The sequence below is a fragment of the Myxocyprinus asiaticus genome, chromosome 11 (genome assembly GCF_019703515.2).
Source record: "Myxocyprinus asiaticus isolate MX2 ecotype Aquarium Trade chromosome 11, UBuf_Myxa_2, whole genome shotgun sequence".
Classification (NCBI taxonomy): Eukaryota; Metazoa; Chordata; class Actinopteri; order Cypriniformes; family Catostomidae; genus Myxocyprinus; species Myxocyprinus asiaticus.
In genome coordinates, this window is record NC_059354.1 from 32151973 (window position 1) to 32176501 (window position 24529).

The 24529-nt window shown below is 39.4% G+C and overlaps 1 protein-coding gene across 4 annotated transcripts in view; it reads left to right on the forward strand.

Moving 5' to 3' along the window:
* Nucleotides 1–24529, forward strand: part of LOC127447714 (dachshund homolog 1-like) — a 209839-nt gene that overhangs the window by 152792 nt on the left and 32518 nt on the right. For all 4 annotated transcript variants that reach the window (XM_051709753.1, XM_051709754.1, XM_051709751.1 and 1 more), the window contains exons 4-6: nucleotides 13183–13355; nucleotides 13677–13812; nucleotides 15041–15175. In XM_051709753.1, coding sequence (XP_051565713.1) covers nucleotides 13183–13355; nucleotides 13677–13812; nucleotides 15041–15175 — 444 coding nt within the window. The remainder of the gene's footprint in view (nucleotides 1–13182; nucleotides 13356–13676; nucleotides 13813–15040; nucleotides 15176–24529) is intronic.

Sequence of the window (24529 nt, forward strand, 5' to 3'; positions counted from 1 at the left end):
CACATTTTGGGCCTTTATTGCATTTAACGTTTTTAGTCAGGACCAAAGAGTACCATTGTTTTTATGACAATATGACATATATATATATATATGTTTAAATGTATATGTTTGTATGTATGTATATATGGTTGAATTCTCTTTGCACTGGAAGCTTCTGTCACCATGACAAATTCCTTGTGTGTGTAAGCATACTTGGCAATAAAGCTAATTCTGATTCTGAAAAAAATATATATATATATTCCTGTTAAACAAACGGTTTAAATTAGATTTATTTAAATATGCTTAAGTTTGCTTAGTATAAAAGGTGTTCAATTAATGCCAAAGCATTTTTTAAGCATTGCCATTTACCAAAACTCATTTTAGTTACCATAAATACTTAATTTTATTCTGAGTTCATAATATGTACAATGTTTAAAGATTATTCAATTCTGTTTTATGAAAATTTGTCATGCAATTAAAATGCTTAAACCTTAAAACTAGACTGAAATGTATGTTCAGTATATTTAAGTCCTCTGCAAATGTCTTAGGCGTTATATATTTTTCACACAAACATTTGTCCAAAAATGGTTAGTTTATATATTCTGCTTTTAGTGTAACTATAGGAAACATCAATTTTAGATTTCAACAGTCCCTTTACAAATAGAATTGAATAGAATAACAACAAGGAGCCCCCACATGGCTTCCACAGAGCCCGGATCTCAACATCAAGTCAGTCTGGGATTATATGAAGCAATTGAGACAGCCTAAATAGATGGAAGAACTGTGGCAAGTTCTCTAAGAAGCTTGGAACATCCTATCTGCCAACAACCAAGAAAAACTGTGTCCAGGTGTACCTAGGAGAATTAGTGCTGTTTTGAAGGCAAAGGTTGTCAGACCAAAAATTTAATTACCTTTTTTTATGTTTACTGAACTTTGTATGATGTTAATCGATAAATGAAAACTATGGCATTATGGCATTATTTTTGAAGACATATTCACTATGCAGCATTTTTCACAAGTGCCTAAAACGTCTCGGTTACATACATAACCTCGGTTCCCTGAAATGATGGGAATGAGACATTGCGTTCTGCTAACGCATATGGGGAGTTCCTTCTACACAACGTAGTTGAAACCTCTCTACAATAACACCAATATTCTAATATTGTCTGTGGTGTTTGAGCCCTGCCCTTTTAGGCGCAAAGCTGTCCGCTATAAAAGCAGGCGTGCAAACACCATTCCTTAGAATTTTATGACTGAGGGACAAAGATCGCATCTATCGCACCTCAAAGAACTCTGAGTCTTGTAGTGTGGCCAGCATTCGCAATGTCTCATTCCCTTCGTCTCAGGGAACCGAGGTTACGTACGTAACCGAGACGTTCCCTTACGACTCAGTACACTTGACATTGCGCTCTGCTAACGCATATGGGGAACAGAGTCCCATCACGCCGCACTACACAACATAACCTTCCCAGAGAGGAAACATGATGGCGCAGTCTCGCGGGACAGTGACCGACATGAGTATGCCGCAAGTGAATGACACTCATGGTCAGCCAGGAGGGGAACACTCAGAATATATATATATGAACTATGGTCATATAGTATGTATTAACCCCTTCACAAACCCAGTTGGAAAGGAAGTTTATTTATAATGAAGTGCCTGTAACTTTGGGAGAACATTGATCCGAATGCAGGTGGTTGTGTAAAGTGACAGCGAGCCCATACTTAAAAAGAGAGGCATTAAGTATATATTTATCCAATAAAATAGCAAGCGCTTTAGACAGAGAGGATTTGTTTTGAGAGAGATGTTATGTCTAGGTTGTAGAACCTTGCAAGTGTGTTTTGAGAAGACCATCCTGCTGCAAGCATATGTCTTATAAGGACACACTGTTCATCCATGCCCATAAAGAGGCCACGCCTCTAGTTGAGTGTACTTTTACACCACTTGGGCAATTCACACCCTGCGACTTGTAAGCCAGGTTGACCGTATCAACGATCCAGTGAGAAAGTCTTTGCTTGGAGATGGACATTCCTTTCGTGCGTCAACCATAGCACACAAAGAGTTGGTCAGACAGTCTGAACTAGCGTGTGCGCTCAATGTATGTGTTTAGCGCTTGCAGAGGGTATAAAAAAATGCAAGGACTGTTCCTCATCTGAATTAAATGGAGGAGGGAAAAAGTCTTGAAGGTGAACCACCTGCACTCTAAAGGGTGTGGTTATAACCTTAGGCACATAGGGTTTGACAGTGGTTTTGAAAGGCCCGGGCCAAACTCCAGACATGAATTGTCAACTGACAGTGCTTGCTAATCACCAACCCGTATTACTGAGGCCAAAGCCAGCAGTGATGTGGTCTTAAAAGAAAGCACACGCAACATAGTCCAGAGGTTTGAAGGGAGGCCCCACGAGCACTTTTAGGACAAAGTTATGTCCCAAATCAGGACTGTAGCTGGGCGAGGGGGATTTAGCTACCCCTTCCCCCAGGATTTATGATTAAATCATGATTTCCTATAGAGGTGCCGGTTTCAGGTGCATGATATGCAGATATAATCGCCACATAAACTTTGAGCATAGACAGAGTGAGCCCTGAATCCGATCACTCTTAAGAAATGTACAAATTTCAGGTATGGGGCAGTTCACTGGGTCTTTGCCTTGTGAAAAGCACCAATTAGTGAGCACATTCCATTTCAGTGTGTAAAGGCGTCTCGTGGAAGGCGCTCTAGCCTGTAATATGGTGTTCATAACCGACCGAGCCAATTCTGGGTTGTCCGCTGTGCTCCATTCAAAGGCCACATGTGTAGGCTTCACAGCTCTGACTGGGGATGCCAAACCATGCCTTGTGTTTGAGAGAGAAGATCTTTCTTCAGTGGCATTTTCCCATGGAGGCCCGTCCAGTATTTCTAACATGTCCAGAAACCAGGACTGATTGGGCCATTTCGGCGCAATTAACAGAACTGTTGCCATGTCCACTCAAACTTTGCTGATGACAGAATGTAGGAGGCTCACCAGGGGAAATGCATACTTGTGTTTCGCCGGCCATATGTGGGGCAGCGCATCATGGCGACATATATACACCACTACTGTTGTGTTGTCCGAACGAATCAGAATGTGGTAATTCACAATATCAGAATTTCTCGCTCTCAAAGCCAGAAAGACAGCCAGTAGCTCTAGGCGATTGACATGTCACAGTTGTTTTGCACCTGTCCAGGTGTCGAAAGTCAGGTGTCCATTACAAACCGTGCCCCAACATGTGTTGGTTAACCCCCTTTTGGTAGAAGGCTGGCGCTGTCCATGGTGCTAGAGCAGCCAGATAGTGGCGAGTCACCGCGATGCACGTGAAAATGAAATGACTTCAGTGGTAATGTTTTTTTTAGTTTGAACTGAAACAGACACCAAAGAATGGTCTGTACATGCTCGTTCATGAGGTGCGCACGCATTAACTCCTAAAAAGGAGATTTACTGGCTGGGGAAAAGTGTGCTTTTGCCCAGTTGACATTAAACCAGATTTTCCATATGGCAAAGCAGCAAGTCTCTGTGTTCGCTCAGTAGTGCCTCTGATTGGCTAGTAATAACCAGTCGCTGAGGTAATTCAAAATATGCACACTGTTCATTTTCAATGGGGCGAGTGCCATATCGATACATTTTGTGAATGTGCTGGGAGCCAGAGACAGACTGAAATGAATGCCATGCATTCGCGCAGCGGGACAGCAGGCTTATTAATTCATATGAAACAACCTCTATCGCGTTCTTTGTGAGATGATTGTGTATTTCGGCTTATAAAACCAGCGCGTCTTTGGACGGAACCATGGAAGACAGAACATCATTGAAACGGGGTGGCCGATGTGCAATTGGATCGTATAACCTTGTTTGATCATTTTTAGCACTCAGTCGGAATGCCAGTAAGAGCTCGCCACGTGTCCGCATAATGGGACAGAGGGCAATTTGGTATGTTCATAACATGATACTGTATAATGTGCCGCACACCATTGGGAAGCAGTTGCACATAATGTGTGGGCTTTGAAGTGGGAAAGCTCTTTATTGAAAAAGTGTGAGCGTCTTGTGCATGTGCAATGAGCGCTGTACTCCTTTTGCAAACTTGGTATGTTCATACTTGATTTAATGCGCTGCTCAACATTGGGAAGTGGTTGTGCATAATGTGTGGGCTTTGACGTGGGAAAGCTCTTTATTGAAAAAGTGTGAGTGTCTCATTTGAGTGCTGTACAATTTTTGCAATCTTTGTATGTACATACATAATTTAATGCGCTGCTCACCATTGGGAAGCGGTTGTGCATAATGTGCAAACTTTATTGCATGTGATTATTGTGAGACACAGAAAACAACATATTGAACAACATTTTGAACAACAATATTAGAGCCCGACCGATATGGGATTTTTGAGACCGATACCGATTTTAGAGGGGGAAAATTCACTGATTAACGATATGGTGGACGATATAGCTCATTATTGAGCTGGAATGAAAACAGACCTTTTCTATGTGGATTGTGCACCGATATGACTATGTAAAGGTACTCAGTAGGCTACTTTCTTAAACAAATATTTTTATCAAAGAATATTTGACATTATTATTATACATTGTCAACAAATTCTAGAAATTAACACTGAGAAAATAAAGAATAAATAAAAATACAATAAATAGCTAAATAAGCATCAGTACTGTATGTTGCGCTGAGGCGGCTGCCTTCGTTTGGGTCATTGCTGGCGTGGTTTTCCAGCGACTAGTGTGGGACAACTGAGCTGGTGTGGGATTTTTAGCCAGGCACTGGCCCGAGACAGAGCGAGCTGGTTGTGATGAAGTACTGCTCCGTTTTGGCATAAAATGTCTCATAGCCTGTGAGTGTTGCTGGATATTGACGTAGCGCTCAGCAAATCTATCCACAGAGCCTCCGAAAAGGCCAGCTGGAGACACCGGAGCATCAAATAGAGCGGCTTTTCCCACGTCACCCATTTCCATGAGGGTCAGCCAGATGTGACGATCCAAAACCACCAGGTTGCTCATTGACTTGCCAATGGCCTGTGCAGTGACTTTCGTGGCTCTCATCACTAAGTCCGTAGTGGTGCGGAGCTCTTTGAACATCTCTGGATCGTAGCCTTGCTCATCCATTTGTTTGAGGAGCTTAGCTTGGAAAACTTGGTGCACCGTCATCGCATGGATTGCTAAACCAGTTTGGCCCGCCTCTGAATATGCTTTTCCAGCCAGTGCGGACGTTAGTCGACACAGCTTAGAAAGATGAACGGGGCATGATTTCCATGCCCTGCTACTCGCCGGGCAAATATGTGCCGCTACCGCCTCTTTCGGGGGGGGGGGTAGTTGGGCATATTTTTGTCTTCCCCGTGGTCCACTTTAGTGAGGAGCTGAATAGGGTGCGCGCCAGGATTTTGTCAGTTTATTATGAACTTTCAGGAAGAGTGGGGCAGATCTGTGGAACGCAGTCGCTTGATGGCGTCTCGACTGCACGAACCATTTATCAAGGCAAGATTTTTCAGGTTTCTCTGGAGATTACTCAAGACCGATCTCTTCAGCCGCCCTTGAAAGGATGCGAAGCATCTCCTTTTCAGTGGCGCATGCACACTCCTCGCCTTGGCTGGGGGAAGGGGCGGCAGCATCATTAACTGACCACTCGCCTGATGCAGAGAGAGACATGACATCGTCATCATCCCCAGCATCAGAACTGTTGAATGGGATGAGGCGGCGCACTCCTACAGAGGGCCGAATCTCGTCACGCACATACTGTTTCAGCATAGACGTAGTACATGGAGATTGAGGGGCTCGCAGGGTGTGTGCCGGCACGAAGTTCATCCTGCTCGAACTCGCGACCCTGCCATGCAGGGGTATTGTGTATTGTGGGGATTGTGTGATCCCTCGGATGTCAAAGAAAAAGCAGGTGGGAGGGTGCGTGACGCTGAATCGTCGCTCAGAATGAGGGTGATTCGCGAGCAAAGCGGCTTGAGACTCATACACTCACAGTGAGGGCAGTCTGTCTCTATGAGAACTGTCTCTGCGTGGGCGTAGGACACATTAACACAATAGCTTGTAAGGATAGAAAACTCCTGCTGAAGCGCTGCGGGGAATCAGGAAGCTGAAGCAGCCCGTTCACCAGCAAAGCGTCAAGGCGGCGTAAATGTTCAGAACACTCCAGGGGAGCGCAGAGTCTTCTTGTTGCCGTGAAGATCTGGCCCACTGACTCGTGTATGTTGACGGCAAAGTAGTAGAGGGCTTCTAGAGGAAGATGAGTCACTGTCGTGAAAGAAGAAAATTCTAATGAATTTTGTTTGCGCGCCTGCTTTTATAGCAGACAGCTTCACGCCTAAAAGGGCGGGGCTCAAACTCCATAGCCAATATTAGAATATTGCCGTTATTGTAGAGAGGTATCAACTAGGTCATATAGAAGGACACTCCCCATATGTGTTAGCAGAATGCGATGTCAAGTGTCATAAGGGAACATATTTAAAAAACTATATTTTTATATACTGTATATGTAAGGTATAATCCATGGCTAGGTGTGCGTTAAACGGTTTTAGATGTGGTGGCGAAGAACCACCCGACGCAAACACTTAGTCATGGATTATCCCACTTATAGCATGGTCACTTTCCAGCATTGATTAGATACAGCTGTCATTAACTTTTATAGTGCAAATGTTGACTGGAAGAATAACAATAATGGTAAAATCTTTCTACAGGTTGTTAGATCTAGAGTTCTGCCCGTTCTAAATTAGACACAGAGATAAAGTAGTGCGATAATATTACAGTTTTTTGGAGACCAAACACTGTTTAAAAACTGTGAATACTCAATCCAGAAATAATAATAGCCATATAATGTAGAAGGTTTGGCACTCCTCAGAACATATCATATTTAATTCCTATTCTTTTTCATTTTTTACGTTAATGAGGAAAAACCTGCATTGCTGACGTGACAGTTGTAAAAGTAGCACCTACTGTACATGATGAGGAGAAAATCATCCAAAACATTCTAATCCTGCAGACTTTGACCTCTGAGACATCCATATGGTATCCATTAAGGCTGCACGATTGATTGAATGAAGAATAAGATCATGATGTGGTCTTGCACGATTATAAAACAGCAAAAGACTGCGTTTAATGAAACAGAGTCCATTCAAAGCTTCAGTCAGCGATGTGTGATTGTGGGGCACCCTTTAGTGCACATGTTGAGCAGGGCAACAATTTTAGATGATGTTTATCATATTATAATTTAAATCATATTGCCTCATCTTGCCTCGTCTTGCCGGACAGCGAAAGACGCATTTGATGGGTCACGGTTACCTTCTCTCCACCTCTGTGTAAAACAGCTGAATATCAAACCATACTTTCCTCACAAGTGCTTTGGGTGAGTACGGGACTGATGAACACTGTTGTCATTTCCATGTTTCCTGTAGCTTCGAAGTTAATTTTAAGAGGGCACTGCATGACTTGATGATGTTGTTTTGATGGTTAATCACAGCACAGAGAGTAGGTGCATTAATATAGAATGGTGATTAAAACTGACTGGAACTACCTGTGCATTAAACGGTTTTAATGCACGCGTTCCATCCAATCAGAATCGAGTATTCGAACAGACCATGGTGTAAATATATATATATATATATATATATATATATATATATATATATATATATATATATATATACACATATATGCTGTATTCTGAGTGAATTAGCCAAAAAAGTGATTTTACCATGGGTAAAGCAGTTTTAGGCATTTCACTTTGTAAACACCCCCTACCTGTGGTAAAATCACTGTAACACTTGACCTTTCGTGGTCATTCTGAAAATACATAAATGCACTTTGTTTTTATGGGCCATTTAAATTTAAATCAAATGCACTTCTTCAGTACAGTTCTATACTGAAGCAGACCGTCGAATTGTTTGTTTTTGGCCAGGCTGGGTGACAGGTAGTGACGCTGGACTAAAACCTCTCCATCATATGCCAAGAACTGCTGCTGAGCTTTTATCCTCCCAAAGGAAGACTAAATAAATACATGATAAAACAATGCTGTCTGTCTCCTCTGTAATCCCTACCACATGTTTTCTTTGATGGTTGTGGGGGGTTGAAGGGCTGCGTAATTATACTACCTCATCAAGCCAGAGATGTTTTGTTACCATTATTTTTTACACTCACAAGTGTGTAATAGATGTATTTCTTTACCCTCTGTTTCTTATTAAGCACTCTCACTTCAGAGTAAGCATAGTAAATGCCTATTTTGCAAGGATTTAGTTTCTCTGACAATGTCTAAAAGTGTTTGTGGCTTCAGAAATTGTCCACATCACGTACACAGGCGTCTGAGAGCGTTTTGCGATAATATACAGGGCTGTTTCTTTTTCTTTCTTTTTTTTATCATTATTTGGGGGATATTAACAAATTAAAGATGTTTTTTATTTTATTTTTATGATTAGCATTAAGACAATAAGCAGGAAGAAAATACTTTAAAGCTTTTCTCAATGACACAGAAATACCATGGGTGGCTATTTCAAAATGAAAAACCTTCCTCTCTAACGACCTTAATGAGTTACAGCGTTTAACAGCCTTGACTATGCCATCTGGGAATAAGAAAACAATCTATACGAGAGTGTCTGTTTAAGAAGGACCTATGCTTTCCTTTCCAATAACACTTCCTCTACACAGATGGTGATCTGTTCTTTTTATATCTGAAGGTCCTTTGTAATAGTCAGAATGTATTTATGACTAGCCTATATTCAGTGGTTGATTAGAAAAAAGAAATGGAAGTGTAAGCAGTAGTTCTCGCAGGAAGACTCCTAGTAGCTCCATGCCTTTCAATCATTTCAGGTATCTCATCCAATCATAATCCTGCTTTATAAGCTCCAGCTGTTGTTCACCTCTCGTTATGGTGCATTTCTTTCAACAAGGAGGATGGCATCCCCTCGCATCCCCCCTCAACTTGAGCCCTGCCTATATTATGTTTGCAATTAATATATAGCATGGTTTGTCTGTATGAAAAGTCTGTTTTTCTGTGTGGCTCTAACTCCCCACTAAAGTCCCTGGCTTCACAATTGTTTATAAATGGTTTAATCAATTATTGTTTATGGCAATGACTAATGCAGCTGGTGAGACCTCATTATAACAATGGACATTGCAAAAAATAACAATCTGCTATTCTACCACGAGATGAAAAAGAATTTTAATTGTTATCCCGATTCAGTAGCTACTTGAAAAGGCAGAACATTTTGGCTCTCAAATCAAAGTGATGACCAAAACAACGTCTGTTTAGATAAGAGCATTTACAACATACCGCACTGTTGCTTTGTGCTCACAAACAAAGATGGATAGGCCAGAAACAAGTCATTTAATTAGCGCTGGAACCCCCGTCTCTGAGTTCGGCAGCCAATTACACATTCCAACGGCATCTGCAGGTCCTATTTCACGGGAGGAAAGCAAATCTACCTTGGCTCTGCTTCATACAGTACATCTTTCCTCTTCCATTTTAGAGAAGGTAAATAGCAGAGATGGACAGCTTCATTATACAGCATCTGAGGAGCAGACAGGGTGGATTGCCACTTAAATACTGGGCTTTTACTGGAGGACTAACCGGAAACCTGAGATCAATTACAGCTGACATTATTGTTTGTCTTGAGCTCTTCCAGGACAGAGGAGTAGAGGCAGAATGGGACCAGGCTGTGTTGAAAATTTAATTTTCCTCCTCTTTTGCTTTCATTCCACAAACAATAAATCACTCAGTTGAAGATATAATAAAGTGCCAAGTAGGAGCATGTTTAATTTTTGTCAAGGGAAAGCTTCCTCTCTTACAGCATAATGCAGGCTGCTAGTGCTCTGAAGGCCAGCTTTTACCAGACAATGGCTGGTTCAATCTGTCTCTTTTTAAGAACCGCTGTAGGACTAGCTAAGTTCATGCATTTGACAATAATATCTCAGTCCGTAATACATGCAAATTAATAGCAATTTCTCCCTGTTTTGGAAAAATAAGTAAAAAAAGAGCAGGCTATGTACACGTAAAAAAAACCCCCAAAAAACAGGATTATTCTGATTTAGGGTATGTTATATTTAAACAATTATACTGAATATCAGCACAGCTTTTATTTGGCTGCAGGTAGCAGCACGATTCTGATATTGCTTTTATTTAATAGCCATATAAGTAAGAAATGAATTTTGAGTTACTTACATGTTAGAAAGGCCTACCATATTGCCAGTCGTTTTGTCTGTTTTTGCTCCACCAATGACAAGAGTACCAAACAATTGGACTGTATTGGCAGAATGCAAATTATTGTATTCACTGAGCATTTATCTTTTGAAAGCAGTATAAATGAGTAATGCAATTTTCTCATTTTTTTCCCCCTTTTGCAATTTAAATAGTGATAAGCAATTCTGGCATCATAATAAAAACGAAACCAATGGTTCCTCATTTAAAAATACTTGGTGAATCTCTGTTAACAAGGCAGATTCATCAATATAGTATTATGGCATTGGCAATTTCTAGAGGGGTTTTGTTTTGAGACTAATTTGTAGAAAACAACAAAAGAAGGAAAATAAAATGAGCAATGCAACTGCTTCATCAGACATCTAGTTTCTAAACATCCACAGTTCATTGACTTTCGGGATGTCTGAAATGCCTTGGTGGACCCCTTTTAGCTTGTATCATGTTTTCTTATGGTTTTGAACAGGCCATTATGGCTGAAACATCACTTAAGGATGGCAGAACATGAAAGGAGGTGGGACAGCCAGAGAGAAAGTGAGAGAGATTAGGCCCCTGAGAGAAGTCTGCTATGCAGTCGTACACACATTCACACACACACACACATGTTGGTGCAGCTATCATTATGAGGACTCTCCATAGACATAATGATTTTTATAATGTACAAACTGTAGATTCTATCCCCTAACCCTAACCCTACCCCTAAACCTAACCCTCACAAAAAACTTTCTGCATTATTACATTTTTAATAAAATATCGTTCAGTATGTTTTTAAGTGATTTGAATTATGGGGTCACTAGAAATGTCCTTATAAACCACATTTATAGCATAATACCCTTGTAATTACCGGTTTGTAACCCAAAAAATAGTCCTCGTAAACCACTTAAACCTGCCCACACACACACACACATGTTGGTGCGGCTATCCTTATGAGGACTCTCCATAGACATAATGATTTTTATACTGTTCAAACTAGATTCTATCCCCTAACCCTAACCCTACCCCTAAACCTGAACCTCACAAAAAACATTCTGCATTTTTACATTTTCAAAAAAACATTGTTTAGTATGTTTCTTAAGCAATTTGAATTATGGGGACACTAGAAATGTCCTCATAAACCACATTTATAGCATAATACCCTTGTAATTACCAGTTTGTAACCTAAAAAAATGTCCTCGTAAACCACCCAAACCTGCCCACAAACACATACACACACACACACACACACACACACACACACACACACACACAGTTCTGCTTTGTGGAAGTTGGTCAACACAACGGACATCACCACTTGGTTGATAAAGGACGCCCATTTAAATGAAAAAAGCAAAGTCTATCAGACTTCAGTGCATTTCTCCCCTCTCTTGTAAATGTTGATTTCCTGAAATCCAGGCAGATCTTCGCTTGGCAAATCACAAAGGCGCGCTAGCACTCAATCCTGCTCTCGAAAGCTCTGAAAGGTAGATACTTGCATGAATGCATCTCTCAATTTTTTCCGACGTGGCGCTGTAAGTATCCTGCAATCACAGGCTGGCGCTGTGGCAGGTTTTAATTGAGTCCGGTCCTGTGAGCGGTAATTGATTCAGACTCTGCACTCGAGGAGGGATGCCTTTACAAGGTGCTGCTTGGCCTCTCGTTCTTTTAATCTCCTCATCCTTTTTAATGTTGGGAAATGTGTTTTCCCTGCGAATCCGCTGGTCATCTTTCTTATGGAAATGTGCAGTTCTTCTCTGAGGAGCAGTGACACTGAAGTGGGGTGTTTTTTTGTTTTGTTTTTTGCATCTCTCTTTTCTCTCCTCTTCAAACACTGATGTAGACTCTCTCACAGCCCTTGGCCACTGATTTTGTGAACAAAAACAACGGAGAGCTGCTTGGTAGCCTATCCCTCTGTTCCCGTTACCTTGAGATGGGCACTAAAGAGGAAGTGTGGGACTGATCGTGGGGCAGTCGCTCGATCAGTTTCACTGCAAACGCTGAAGATTTCTTTCAAGCACTCAAGAGGTGCCTTTGAAATTTTCCCAGTTACGTTTGATCCTTTAGTTCAAAGTCACAAGTGGGAGTGAGTGGGTCTTTAGTTCAGGGACACACACCAGGCTGTGACATTATCTGTGTGCATATGTCCTTTGAAAAAGGGGGACAGTTTATTTTCTACCTATTTAATCACTGTCTAAGAATGTAGCACATTCCGCTTTGGTTATAGATGAGTTTAGTGTCCATTCACATGTCCTCCTACGTTCAGGATCTGTTTTTTTTTTCTCTCGTCAAAGAGCATTGAACGTCTTAATTCTTGCAATCCCATATAGCTATCAAGGATTAAAAATAAAGTCATACAGTTGAAGCTAAATGCTCTCTGTTATACGAGTAAAGAGTAATGGAGTTTCTGGCACAAATACACATAATTAGCTTGTAATCATCTCATGATGCACACTTAGTTTTAATTGGCTCATTTCTGCTGGTTTGAAGTAATGCCTTTCATGTTCGAATTATTTTTCCACAGATATTTTGAATGCATCTACTATTAATGGCGAAATATTTCCATAATTTTTCCCTTTCCCAGCTTAATAAAGATTAGTTTAAATCTCTTTTAGGTTATTATGGCTGTAATAAATTTTTACTATATACTGTATATGCTGTATTATTAATAAGCACATGTTTTATTAACAAATGGAAGTTAATATTTATGTTTTTTAATGATCATAATGGTTTGAAAACATATTAGAATGAGGTATTTCAATATTTACAGTATTATTTTTAAATAATATATAATAATTTCAATGTAATACAGTATGTAATGTGAAAATTATTATTTAATGAATATTTACTTTGTAAGCCAAGCTGCACACATGATAGGTCAAATGTGAATAATTCATCCAGTTGTTCCTATAAATCTTCCTCTTTTCTTTAGCAATACACTTGCCTTTTTGTTATACACGTCTTCCATTTGCACATAACTTAATGCCAAAAATGATTAATTAATCAGCTACTCTCCTCTGTCATCTTCAGGCTTGGAACTGCCGTTTATGATGATGTCCCACCCCCTGATCCCTGTCAGCCTGCCTCCCGCATCCGTCACCATGGCGATGAGTCAGATGAACCACCTCAGCACCATCGCCAGTATGGCCGCTGCAGCACAGGGACAGAGTGCCCCATCCAGAATGGTGACATCAGTGATTAAGGTAACCCACGGCGCCGTTCTCTCATTGTGTCATGCACATCTCTCATCAGCCATTGGGGGAAGGTAGAGTGGGGTGGTGGTGTGCGATCCGTGCTTTCAAATGGCATTGCAGGGAGTAGACTGTCAGACAATAGCCTGGGAATGAAAGCAAGAAGCAGAAAAGGGGGGGGCATGGTGCAACAACAAGCATGACGCACGCACACAGACGCTTCTCAGTCCATGGCGGCATGGAAGCGTTTGCCTATAAAGAGCTGTTGAGTGCAGAGAGTGTGTCATGTAATGGCCGCTGTGGCTGTGTTTGTTTTTCCTGTTGGCTGTGCAGGAGCGGGTCCCAGACAGTCCCTCCCCTGCCCCCTCTATGGAAGACGGCAGGAGGCCAGGGAGCCGACCCTCATCCCAGCGCAGCAGCAGCGTCTCCAGCTCTCCCGCGCACACCGAGAGCTCCTCCGACAGAATGCGTACGTTCACCTCGTAAATCTCTCACCCACTCTCTTTGTCTCTCAATTTTTTCTCCCCAGTCTCTCTGCACACCATCGCACACTCTACTAAACGCTACTCTAAAAATGCCTATTGTTAAGTGCGTAAGTGCCCTGCCCAGTTTCCATTGTTTTGGACAGATGGTAAAGAAACCCGGATATTTGTGATCATTTTAATTTTCATCCATTAGTTTCTCTCTGGCTCTTCTTGTGCAAAGACAGACCATCTCAAATGTTTTTTTTTTGTTTTGATTTGTTTTTTTGCTTGTCACACATCATTAGCTGTGTCATAAAATAAAAACAATGTCCTTAATCACAGAGAGAGCCTGTACGTATGTCTCCCGTCATCATCTCTAAAATATGCTACCATGTTTTAATACATTATATTACGTGCAGTGTCTTAAATGGATAGTTCACCCCAAATTGAAATCCTGTTATTTACTCACACTTATGCCATTCCAAATCCATTTCACTTTCTTTCTTACATGTAACACGAAAGGAGATGCTAGGCAGAATGTTATAGGGATTGACTGCCTCAGTCACCATTTACTTTCAGTGTTTAGAATGAAAGTAAATGGTAACTGAGGCTGTTAGTCCCAAACGTTCTGCCTAACATCTTTTGTCTTCCACAGTAGAAAAAAAAATTCATACAGGTTTGGAACTACATGAGCGTGAGTAAATGTGAACTATTCCTTTATGGGGTAATCATTTAGTTTTTCTGAATAGAATGTATTATAACTATTTTAGTTATATAATTGTATTTGTCATAATTGTATTTGAGGTATATCAGCTGATCTAGTTTTAGGGAAATGTGCTATAAGTGGCTTGATTTTATTTATTTATTTATTTATTTTTTTCACAAAGAAGCATTTTTTTTACTAATCAACAGATGCCGCTTTGTCTGTTTGTTTTGCTTACAAGTGCTGCTGCCTCATATCAGATGTTATAGATAACTACACTGAGAATTGCATGCACTGAGCAGAGTGGCAAATGTGATTTTGATTGACTGGTGCATTGATTTGGAGATGAGGTATACCACAAGTCACAAACAGTGGAAAGCCAAGGACATACTCACCAGCCATTGGATGAGGAGGGCTCTTTTCCATAGAAATTTTAATCATTATTTATCACTGGAGGTGTTTTATGTTATCGATTGAGAGTGTGTGGAGATGGGCATAATGTGTTGAACATTTTCTCCGTTCTCTCACAGCTGTGCATCAGAACGGACTGTCAATGAACCAGGCATTACTGGGCCTGTCTCCCAACATATTACCAGGACCTAAGGAGGGCGACCTGGCAACACATGACATTGGCCATGAGGCCAAGAGAATGCACCTGGAGAAAGGTCAGAGTTCAGTTACTCATTGCAAAACCAACAAATCAATTTATAATAATCTGAACTGAATAATCTGAAACCTACCCTTTATCTCATTGTTTCATGTGGAGATAATTTATGATGATTGAAGAAGTCATGTAATTGGGTTCCATGATACTTGAGTTTTAAATTAAGTATTTTTATTTTTGTTATTTTTTATTTACCTTTTGAAATCTTGATTCTAAAATACATAATCAAAAATACCAAAATACCATGGGTTTTGGTCATGTATTATTTGAAGGATTTTGGATTACCTATTAAACGCATGTAAATAATAGATTTGAGAATTCTCTCCAGGCTGAAGGCAGGGTTGGGGAAGTGTTAGAGAGGGTGATAATGACATTAAAACAACGGTGGAAATCACTGGGCAGCGCATTCCATGCTGGATTTACCCAGAGAGGAGGCGCTGTGTATGTCTGTGAATCTAAGTAATTAGCATGATTATGTGAATTTACAGGTCAGACCTTAGGTGTAATGGGCGGGAGGAGGTGTTTTGTCTGGGTCTTAGGGAGATATAGTTTGTGAAATGGTGTGTGTGTGTGTGTGTGTGTGTGTGTGTGTGTGTGTGTGTGTGTGTGTGTGTGTGTGTGTGTGTGTGTGTTTGTGTGTGTGAGTGTGGTTGATGTGTTCTCATTTCACGTTTCTTGTGACCTATAGTCCAACTACTATATGTCTCAATTGACGCCCCTGCAATCTTGGCTTGTTTATGATAATATGATCACAATATATGTCATTCCGCAGAAAATTTTTTCCCCTTGGAGACATATCGGCTCTGTCCTGATGTGTCTAATCCCCCAGCACACAGCGGTTCTTCCAGCCTCTTAAGATATCAATTGAGTTTGATTGGTCCTGATTCTCTCCGACTGAGTGAAAATCCACATTGTCTATTTGCGTCGCTACTGCTTTTCCGTTCAGATGCTCGGTATGCTTAATATGTCACTCCTCTTGATTAGAATCCAAAGCTCTCTAACATGTGCAGCAAAGGTCTCGGGCTGTGGAAATTTTTTATTTTTTTTAATAAAATAATCCATTAATGCAGAGGAGTGCAACTAAATTAGTTACCAATTTGCTGAGCATGAATTAATGAACAGAGCTTCTCCTGGCTCCCTGAGTTGTAATTTTCATAATAACCTCAGACCTTTATTTGGCAGGTTGTTTAGTTTTTTCGTTTTAAGGTTTTCATTAGTCTAATGAGGACTTTGCAAGGGCGAGCAGTCAGCACAATTTACATGAGGAAGCTATCATAATAAATGAGGCAATTTGAATAACACGCGCAGGTTTATGCCACGAGATGAGAGACGTAGAGAGATCGTAGTGCTCGATCTAGAGGTAACCAATACATTAGACCAACTAATAACCAAAGTAATCCCAATAAAAGCCTTAAGTGAAGGGAATAAAATTAATGATTGAAATATTGAACTGTAATGATATTATACATGATGCATTAGATTAATAAAATAAATGTGCCCCATTGTTAGAGGAGGGGTTTTTCTGGTTTAGCAAGTTTTTGTTTATGTTTTGTTTAATTAGGGTTGTTCATTGGATCAGTTTGTTTAGACAAATGAGATTACATTCCAATGGTTTAATGATATTTCTCCACTTGTTTAATCTTTATGGTTGTGGCAGAGCATTAAATTAATGCCACGTGGTGCACTTTCACTACAGAGCGAAATATTACGATTGAGTTATTGACGTCACTTAGATCCAAGCAGGTAAGTTTGGGATATTATTTGGGTCTGAAGCTTTTGTAGGAACAAAGCTGTTACTCTCAGTTAATAAACATTTCTGAAAAGGTTGTATACAATAACACAGCATTATCATATAGCAGACTTTCTTTTTTGCCAGGTTATCTGTGCCTGCTGAAATTTAGGCATAATTTATTGGCATCTATTTCTAAAATAAAGCGAAAGTAAGAAAGAAAGAAAGAAAGAAAGAAAAAGCTATTGCTCATTTATTATAAAGTTTCGACTAATTGAATTGCTTCACAAAGGGAATTGTCAGAATTGTTTTTGACAAGCCTCGTTTTCGTTAAACAGCAGGTAGTTGACAAACAAGGACATTTCAAAGGCTCTAAAGCCTTTGGCAGTAAACTCATTTTGGACTTCAAACATTTAACATGGTTCCTCTCCTTGGGGGAGCCGCTTGTGAATACATCCACAAATGGGTGGGAGCTGTAGCTAAGCGCTCCATAATAACAACACTAGAAGAGTAATTTATGGGATAATACCTGGAAACAGTTTCTGTCGCCCAAAGGAATGGTAGAAGTATATTTTACCAAATGAGAGCCACTTGCACATAGATTATTCCAACATTATTGGTCATCACAGATAAGTCAGATTTTATGATACTAATGAGTGGCAACGTATTGTTGGTGCCCCATGGCATGTGTTTAGTAATTCAAAATTTGATTTATGTAAATTAACTTCAAATAGTATAAATGCACATTCTTTTTTCAGTACTTGATTGGACCACCTTCTTTAATAAATTGGTAAACTTTACAATAAGTGTTTATTTAATAACATTAGCAATTGCATTACTTATCATGAACTAACAATGAACAATTATTTTTACAGCATTTATTAATCTTGATTAATGTTAATTTCAAAATATACTATTGTTCATTGTAATGTTCATTAATAATGCATTAACTAATGTTTATGTATAGGCCTTTTAATGTAAAAAAAAAAAGAAAAATCTTATGTTGAAAATAACATTAACCAAGATTAATAAGTGCTGTAAAAATATTATGAATTTTTAGTTCGTTAACTAATGTAGTTAACTAATGTTAACAAATATAACCTTATGTGTTTTAGCCTTAAATGTTACCAATAATGCTTCAAAGTGTCCTATAACCACTGAATATATACAGTATATTAGTACTGTGCAAAAGTTTTAGGCTTTTGAAAAGAAAAATGTTGCATAGTGAGGATGTCTTCAAAAATAATGACATAAATAGTTTTCATTTATCACTTAATGTCATACAAAGTCCAGTAAACATAAAAAAGCTAAATCAATATTCGGTGTGACCACCTTTGCCTTTAAAACAGCACCAATTCACCTAGGTACACCTGGACACAGTTTTTCTTGGTTGTTGGCAGATAGGATGTTCCAAGCTTCTTGGAGAATTCGCCACAGTTCTTCTATCTATTTAGGCTGTCTCAATTGCTTCTGTCTCTTTATGTAATCTCAGACTGACACGATGTTCAGTGGGGGGCTTTGTGGGGGCCATGACATCTGTTTCAGGGCTCCCTGTTCTTCTATTCTAATCTTTTCTATTTGCAAAAGTAATGTTTGGGAGTCTAAGCACTCTCTTAAGAACACTATCATCCTAATAAAGTGCCCAATGTGGTCTTCTGCTGTTGTAGCCCATCCACCTCAAGGTTTGACATGTTGTGCAATCTAAGATGCTGTTCTGCCCACTACAATTGTACAGAGTGGTTATCTGAGTTACTGTAGCCTTTCTGTCTGCTCGTACCAGTCTGGCCATTCTCTGTTGACCTCCCTCATCAACAAGGTGTTTCTGTCCATAGAACTGCGGCTCACTACATGTTTTATGTTTTTCGCACCTTTCTCTAGAGACATCACAACTGTAGAGACTGTTGTGCATGAGAATCCCAGGAGATCAGCAGTTGCAGAAATACTCAAACCAGCCTGTCTGGCACAAAAATCATGCCACAGTCGAAATTAATGAGATCACATTTTTTCCCCCATTCTGATGGTTGATGTGAACATTAACTGAAGCTCCTGAACCACATCTGCATGATTTTATGCATTGCACTGCTTCCACACATAAAAGCATGAATAAATAGGTGTAGGTGTACCTAATAAAGTGGTTGGTGAGTGTATATACTGTATATACAAGCTCTAGAAAAAATTAAGAGACCACTGCAAAATGATCAGTTGTTCTGTATTTACTATTTATAGGTATGTGTTTGAGTAAAATGAACATTTTTGTTTTATTCTATAAAGTACTGACAACATTTCTCCCAAATTCAAAATAAAAATATTGTAATTTAGAGCATTTATTTGAAGAAAATGACAACTGGCCAAAATAACAAAAAAAGATGCTATGTTTTCAGACCTCGAATAATGCAAGGAAAATGAGTTCATATTCTTTTTTAAACAACACAATACTAATGTTTTTAACTTAGGAAGAGTTCAGAAATCAATATTTGGTGGAATAACCCTGATTTTCAATCACAGCTTTCATGCATCTTGGCATGCGCTCTACCAATCTTTCACATTGCCGTTGTGTGACTTTATGCCACTCCTAGCACAAAAATTCAAGCAGCTCGGCTTTGTTTGATGGCTTGTGGCCATCCATCTTCCTCTTGATCACATTCCAGAGGTTTTCAATGGGGTTCAGGTCTGGAGATTGGGCTGGCCATGACAGGGTTTTGATTCGGTGCTCCTCTATCCACACCTTGATTGACCTAGCTGTGTGACATGGAGCATTGCCCTGCTGGAAAAAAAGCAATCCTCAGAGTTGGGGAGTATTGTCAGAGCAGAAGGAAGCAAGTTTTCTTCCAGGATAACCTTGTACGTGGCTTGATTCATGTGTTCTTCACAAAGACAAATCTGCCCGATTCCAGCTTTGCTGAAGCACCCCAAGATCATCACTGATCCTCCACCAAATTTCACAGTGGGTGCGAGACACTGTGGTTTGAAGGCCTCTCCAGGTCTCTGTCTAACCATTAGACGTCCAGATGAAGGATAGGTGATGATCTGGGGGTGCTTCAGCAAGGCTGGAATCGGGCAGAGAAACTAATAATTTTGCAGTGGTCTCTTAATTTTTTTCCAGAGCTGATATATATATATATATACTGGATCTGATCAAGAAATCATTAAGTCTCTTTCAATTAGTTTGGCTGTATGAAATCTATTGGATTATGAAACGCATCACCTCTTGTTGAAGTTTATCACTGCAAACAATTCAGGTGTCAGATCTCCAAATGACAATATGATTATTCCCCTTTTCCCCTTTCATAGTTTCCACAGTATTCAAACACATAAAGTGCCACATCCTCATCACAAGCTTATTGTGTGACACTGAAGGAACACCATGCCATCACAGAGTTTCTTTACTGTCAGTACATCATGACTTTGATTATGCGAGTGATTTATGCATACCACCTCTGAATTCAGCATTAAATGTGAGCAGAATAATTGCATCTGATTTGGCCAAACAGACAAGCAAAGAGATGCAATCGTATGAATAATGAAGCATGGCATCCACAGTATCACTCTGATAATTTACCAGCTGGTCAGTGAATGGCAAAGCATGTGTTAGTCATTAAATGATTTCATCATAAAATACCTCATCCTCAAGAACATCAAAAGACACTAAATAAAAGTACTTATTTTTTAAAAACTCAAATCAAAGAGAAAAATTGTAAATCTTGAAAAAAAAAAAAAAAAAGGATGCATGCTTTACAAAAAACATGCATTCATACTTTTGGGATTAGTCCTACGAGTTCCTGACAGCATGTAACATCATTGTATTGAAGTTTGCAGATGGACTAACATTGTAGGTTCTTAAATTTGTCAAATTTCCTGACATTAAATTTAATCAATGTGAAGGGAGTGGGAAAATCTACTGTGATGTATTTTTGCATCTGGCAAAATGAGATATTGTTCTTGCAGTGCAAGAATGGAAGCTCATTAGATTGCTTTGCTGATGTAATTGTCTTCACAAACCCAAAGGACTGAGGCTTTATTTCATTTAGAGTGTAATGCTTCAGAAATAATCTACCTAATTTCACTTAGCGTATTGCAGGAAATTGTACAAATCCTGTGATCCTTTCCAGCTAAATGAACATCATGATGTTTGCATGACTTTCATTCAGTATCATATAACGTGATCATAGGCATAATTATGGAGAACAGTGAAGTTTTCAATATTATGTTTCAGTAAATAAATTGCATAAGCAGAAAAGTAATGCACGTTACTTATTTGGAAAGTTATACAGTGTGCAATAGTCGGGTTCCAAAAGTAAAAATCCCATCCATTTTCTCCATAGGCAAATTGATCTTTAATGAAACCATATAAACCTTTAAACACAGACCTACCGTGAGCTTGAGATTGTTAGTCAATTCATTAAGACATTAATCTGTGCTATATTAACTTCATTGTTTAAAAATCATGTTAAATAGCAGATTTCCTGGTAAAATACTAGACAATCCATGATCCAGCAGAGAAAGATCCACAAATCAGAAAATTGCGGCCGACAAAGTGCGGCAAACAAGCTCTGAAGTGACTGCCCACTCCCATTATGCACTGCGAATGATGTTATCAAGTTGGTTTCCCTACACTCTCAATCTACTTATGACCACGTCCACACTAATATGTTTTCGTTTGAAAACACATCTTTTTCTCTACATTTTGGCCTTCCGTCCACACTGAGATGCCGTTTTTGTCAGCGAAAACAGAGTTTTTTGAAAACGCTCTCCCAAGTGGATGCATTTTAAAACACTGTCTTCACGTTGTAGTGTGGACTGAGAAAATGGATATAGCTGAAAACGATGACGTATTTGTTGTCATGTAACGCAGTCTTGTGATCCATTCTACCAAAACAATCAAGATGGTGGTCCGTGTTATAGTGGCACTGTTGTGCCTGATATTCACTTTACGATAATAACGTTTAGCAGTGTGCCAGCATCTTTACTCATTCCTAAGTATACTTCAGGATCCAAGGTGGCTGAAAAAGTGGGTGGGCACACATTATGTCATGATTTCAAAGAGTAATTTGATTAGTAATGCATACTAATTGTAACACGTTACCACCAACACTGATCTCTGGCCATAAATGCCAATATCTGATCATTTGATTGTTTAAGAGAGTTACAAAACTAAATTGAGTAAGCAATGCAGTTACATATTTTAAGAAAATAATAATAAAATGTATCCGGTCCAGCAGGTTTATGACCACCATCTCAAACTGTTATAGGCAGACACTTACAACACACTTACAGATCTTTAACTCCACGTCTGATCACGGTAAACTTGCATACTCTTCTTTCATCAGTCACACTTGCTTTCCAAGCATGTTTTCTATTGCCTTTTTAAGTGTCCTTGCGGTTCTGTCTTCAAAAGTGAAACAGACTGAGGCTTGTGCTGACTTGGCTGACTTTTCCTAAGACAAAAGGCTGGATCATTAGCCATAGGGATCTGAAATGTGACTTGGCTAACAATCATGGTTTATGATCAAACAACTTGTCGGTGTGGTCTGTCGAAATGAAGGGGTGCAAAAAAAATAATTCAATAGAGGATCAATCAAGTTTGCAAGCAGTGAAACAAATAGTGCTGATGATGCACATGTTGGCCATCCCTCCAGGACACAGTGTTTCATTTGGATATTTGTTCTCCCTCATGAATGATCCATTACATGATACCACAGACTGCTAATCACATTCCACAAGAAAGACAGTGCTTTTAGGAATGTTGAAAAGAGAGATGTTTTTCTAATCTTTGAAATGCCTTAAAAGTGACAGAATGCTTCCCCTGCCAAGATGTAAAGCTTAGATAGAGAGATAAATATGCTGTGGTCAGCTAAGAGTATCTCGCAAGCAGAGAGGCAAATTTAATAATGTATTATCATACACTAGAGAAGGTGAAATCTTCTTGTCCATCACAACATACCAGAGCTGTTTTATGTTACCCTTCATTTCAAAGGAAGCAATGTGCTGCAGAGACACCTGCTCTGATAAAAAGGAAAGATGCAGCTCTTGGCCTGGAGGGTTAGGGCTTCTCTTTATTTTTTCTTGCTTTTAAACTCTGCACTGGTAGTTCGAACATTTTCCTTTGTTTTGTAGTAGGAGGGCAATTAGTATGAACTTGGTTCCATATGCAATGTGGACAGTCTCTTTGTGAATTCTAAGTACATATCCGAGCATCTGTCCTTAACGGTATGTACACTGCTGTGAACAAATCTACCTGCTTGCCCTTGGACAGACGAAATGTAACAATTAGCAAAACTGCTTCCACCGTTGCTAATTTGTGATTCAAAATGCAAAAAGCTTAAGAACAACTGTTGTAATAACGTATGGCTGACCCTGACTTTGTGTTTACTCACCTGTCTCCTGCGCTTTAGACATAACAATTAAAACCTCAAAGATCCTTTTTTTTCCATGTGCTTTTTTTTTGTTTTATAAACAACATTTATAGGATATTGTCAAACATGTCTGGAAACCGATTTACCAGACATAACAATTTTAAAGGTGCATTGCCAAGTTTGTAGTTAATAGGCTAATAAAACCAGGTTTTCTCTTTGTTCTGCCATCAAAACCTGTATAAATGTCAAATTGGAATGCTCACACAAAGTGCAGGCTTTTGAACATTGAGGGGCAAATTCACTAAACAGTTGCACCACTTTTGCGCACGGTATCTCAGCGCTTAGATCTAGTTTAGATCAGTGCAATCTAGTTTAAGCAGGCACAATTAGCAGTGACATTACAAGCACACCTCCTATCTATGTAAATTAGACTATTTAATGATTGTGCATCATTCACAAAAATTGCCTGCCACAATTTGCATTGCACTATTACTGCCAGATGAAAGCAGGCAGTAAAATAAATTGTATTTAAAGGGGTCATGACGTGCCTTTTTTTATTATTTTTATATGTTGCTTGAGGTTCACTTATAATATTAGTAACGTTAATTGTAAAACATGATCATTTTCCACCCTCATTCTGACCCTCTGTCAGAAACACTCAGTTTTGGTGCTGCTTCTTCTTTAAGACTTGACAGTAAACGCCCACAGTTATGATTGGCTCTTGGCTCTTGACTGACCTGCTCTCTCCTTGCCATCTCAATGCCTACCCCTAGTGGGAGGGACTAATGAAGTGAGAAGGTAAAGTAGGCATTGATGTGTTGTTGTGGAGGCGGTCAGATGCAAATGTCTACCGCAGTGTGACATCACAATGTGGAGAAAAAAGACAGTGAGTCGTTTTGGCAGCTTGGTTTCAACAAATGCTCTTTCTGCAGTGAGGATGACATTTTAAGTTCTGAAACTTACAGTATGTTTTTATAGTACAATAGTAGTCTAATATGTTAAAATATCAAGGAAAATGTGATTCCTCACATCATGACCCCTGTAAATGAATTGTTTGTGTACATTTTCTGACAATCATATCAGTAGTAATTCAACAAGTACTGATCAAATAATGGAGAAGAGCATTAAAACCTGGCATATATCAAGATGCACGGTGTAGTCATGTGCTCTTTCTTCATGTTAAATATAGGATTCTGGTGTCTGAATCAAAGTAGTCAGTGATACTGTTCAGTCCTGCCAAAGTGTGTCAGATAATGGTGGTCTACTGCATCAT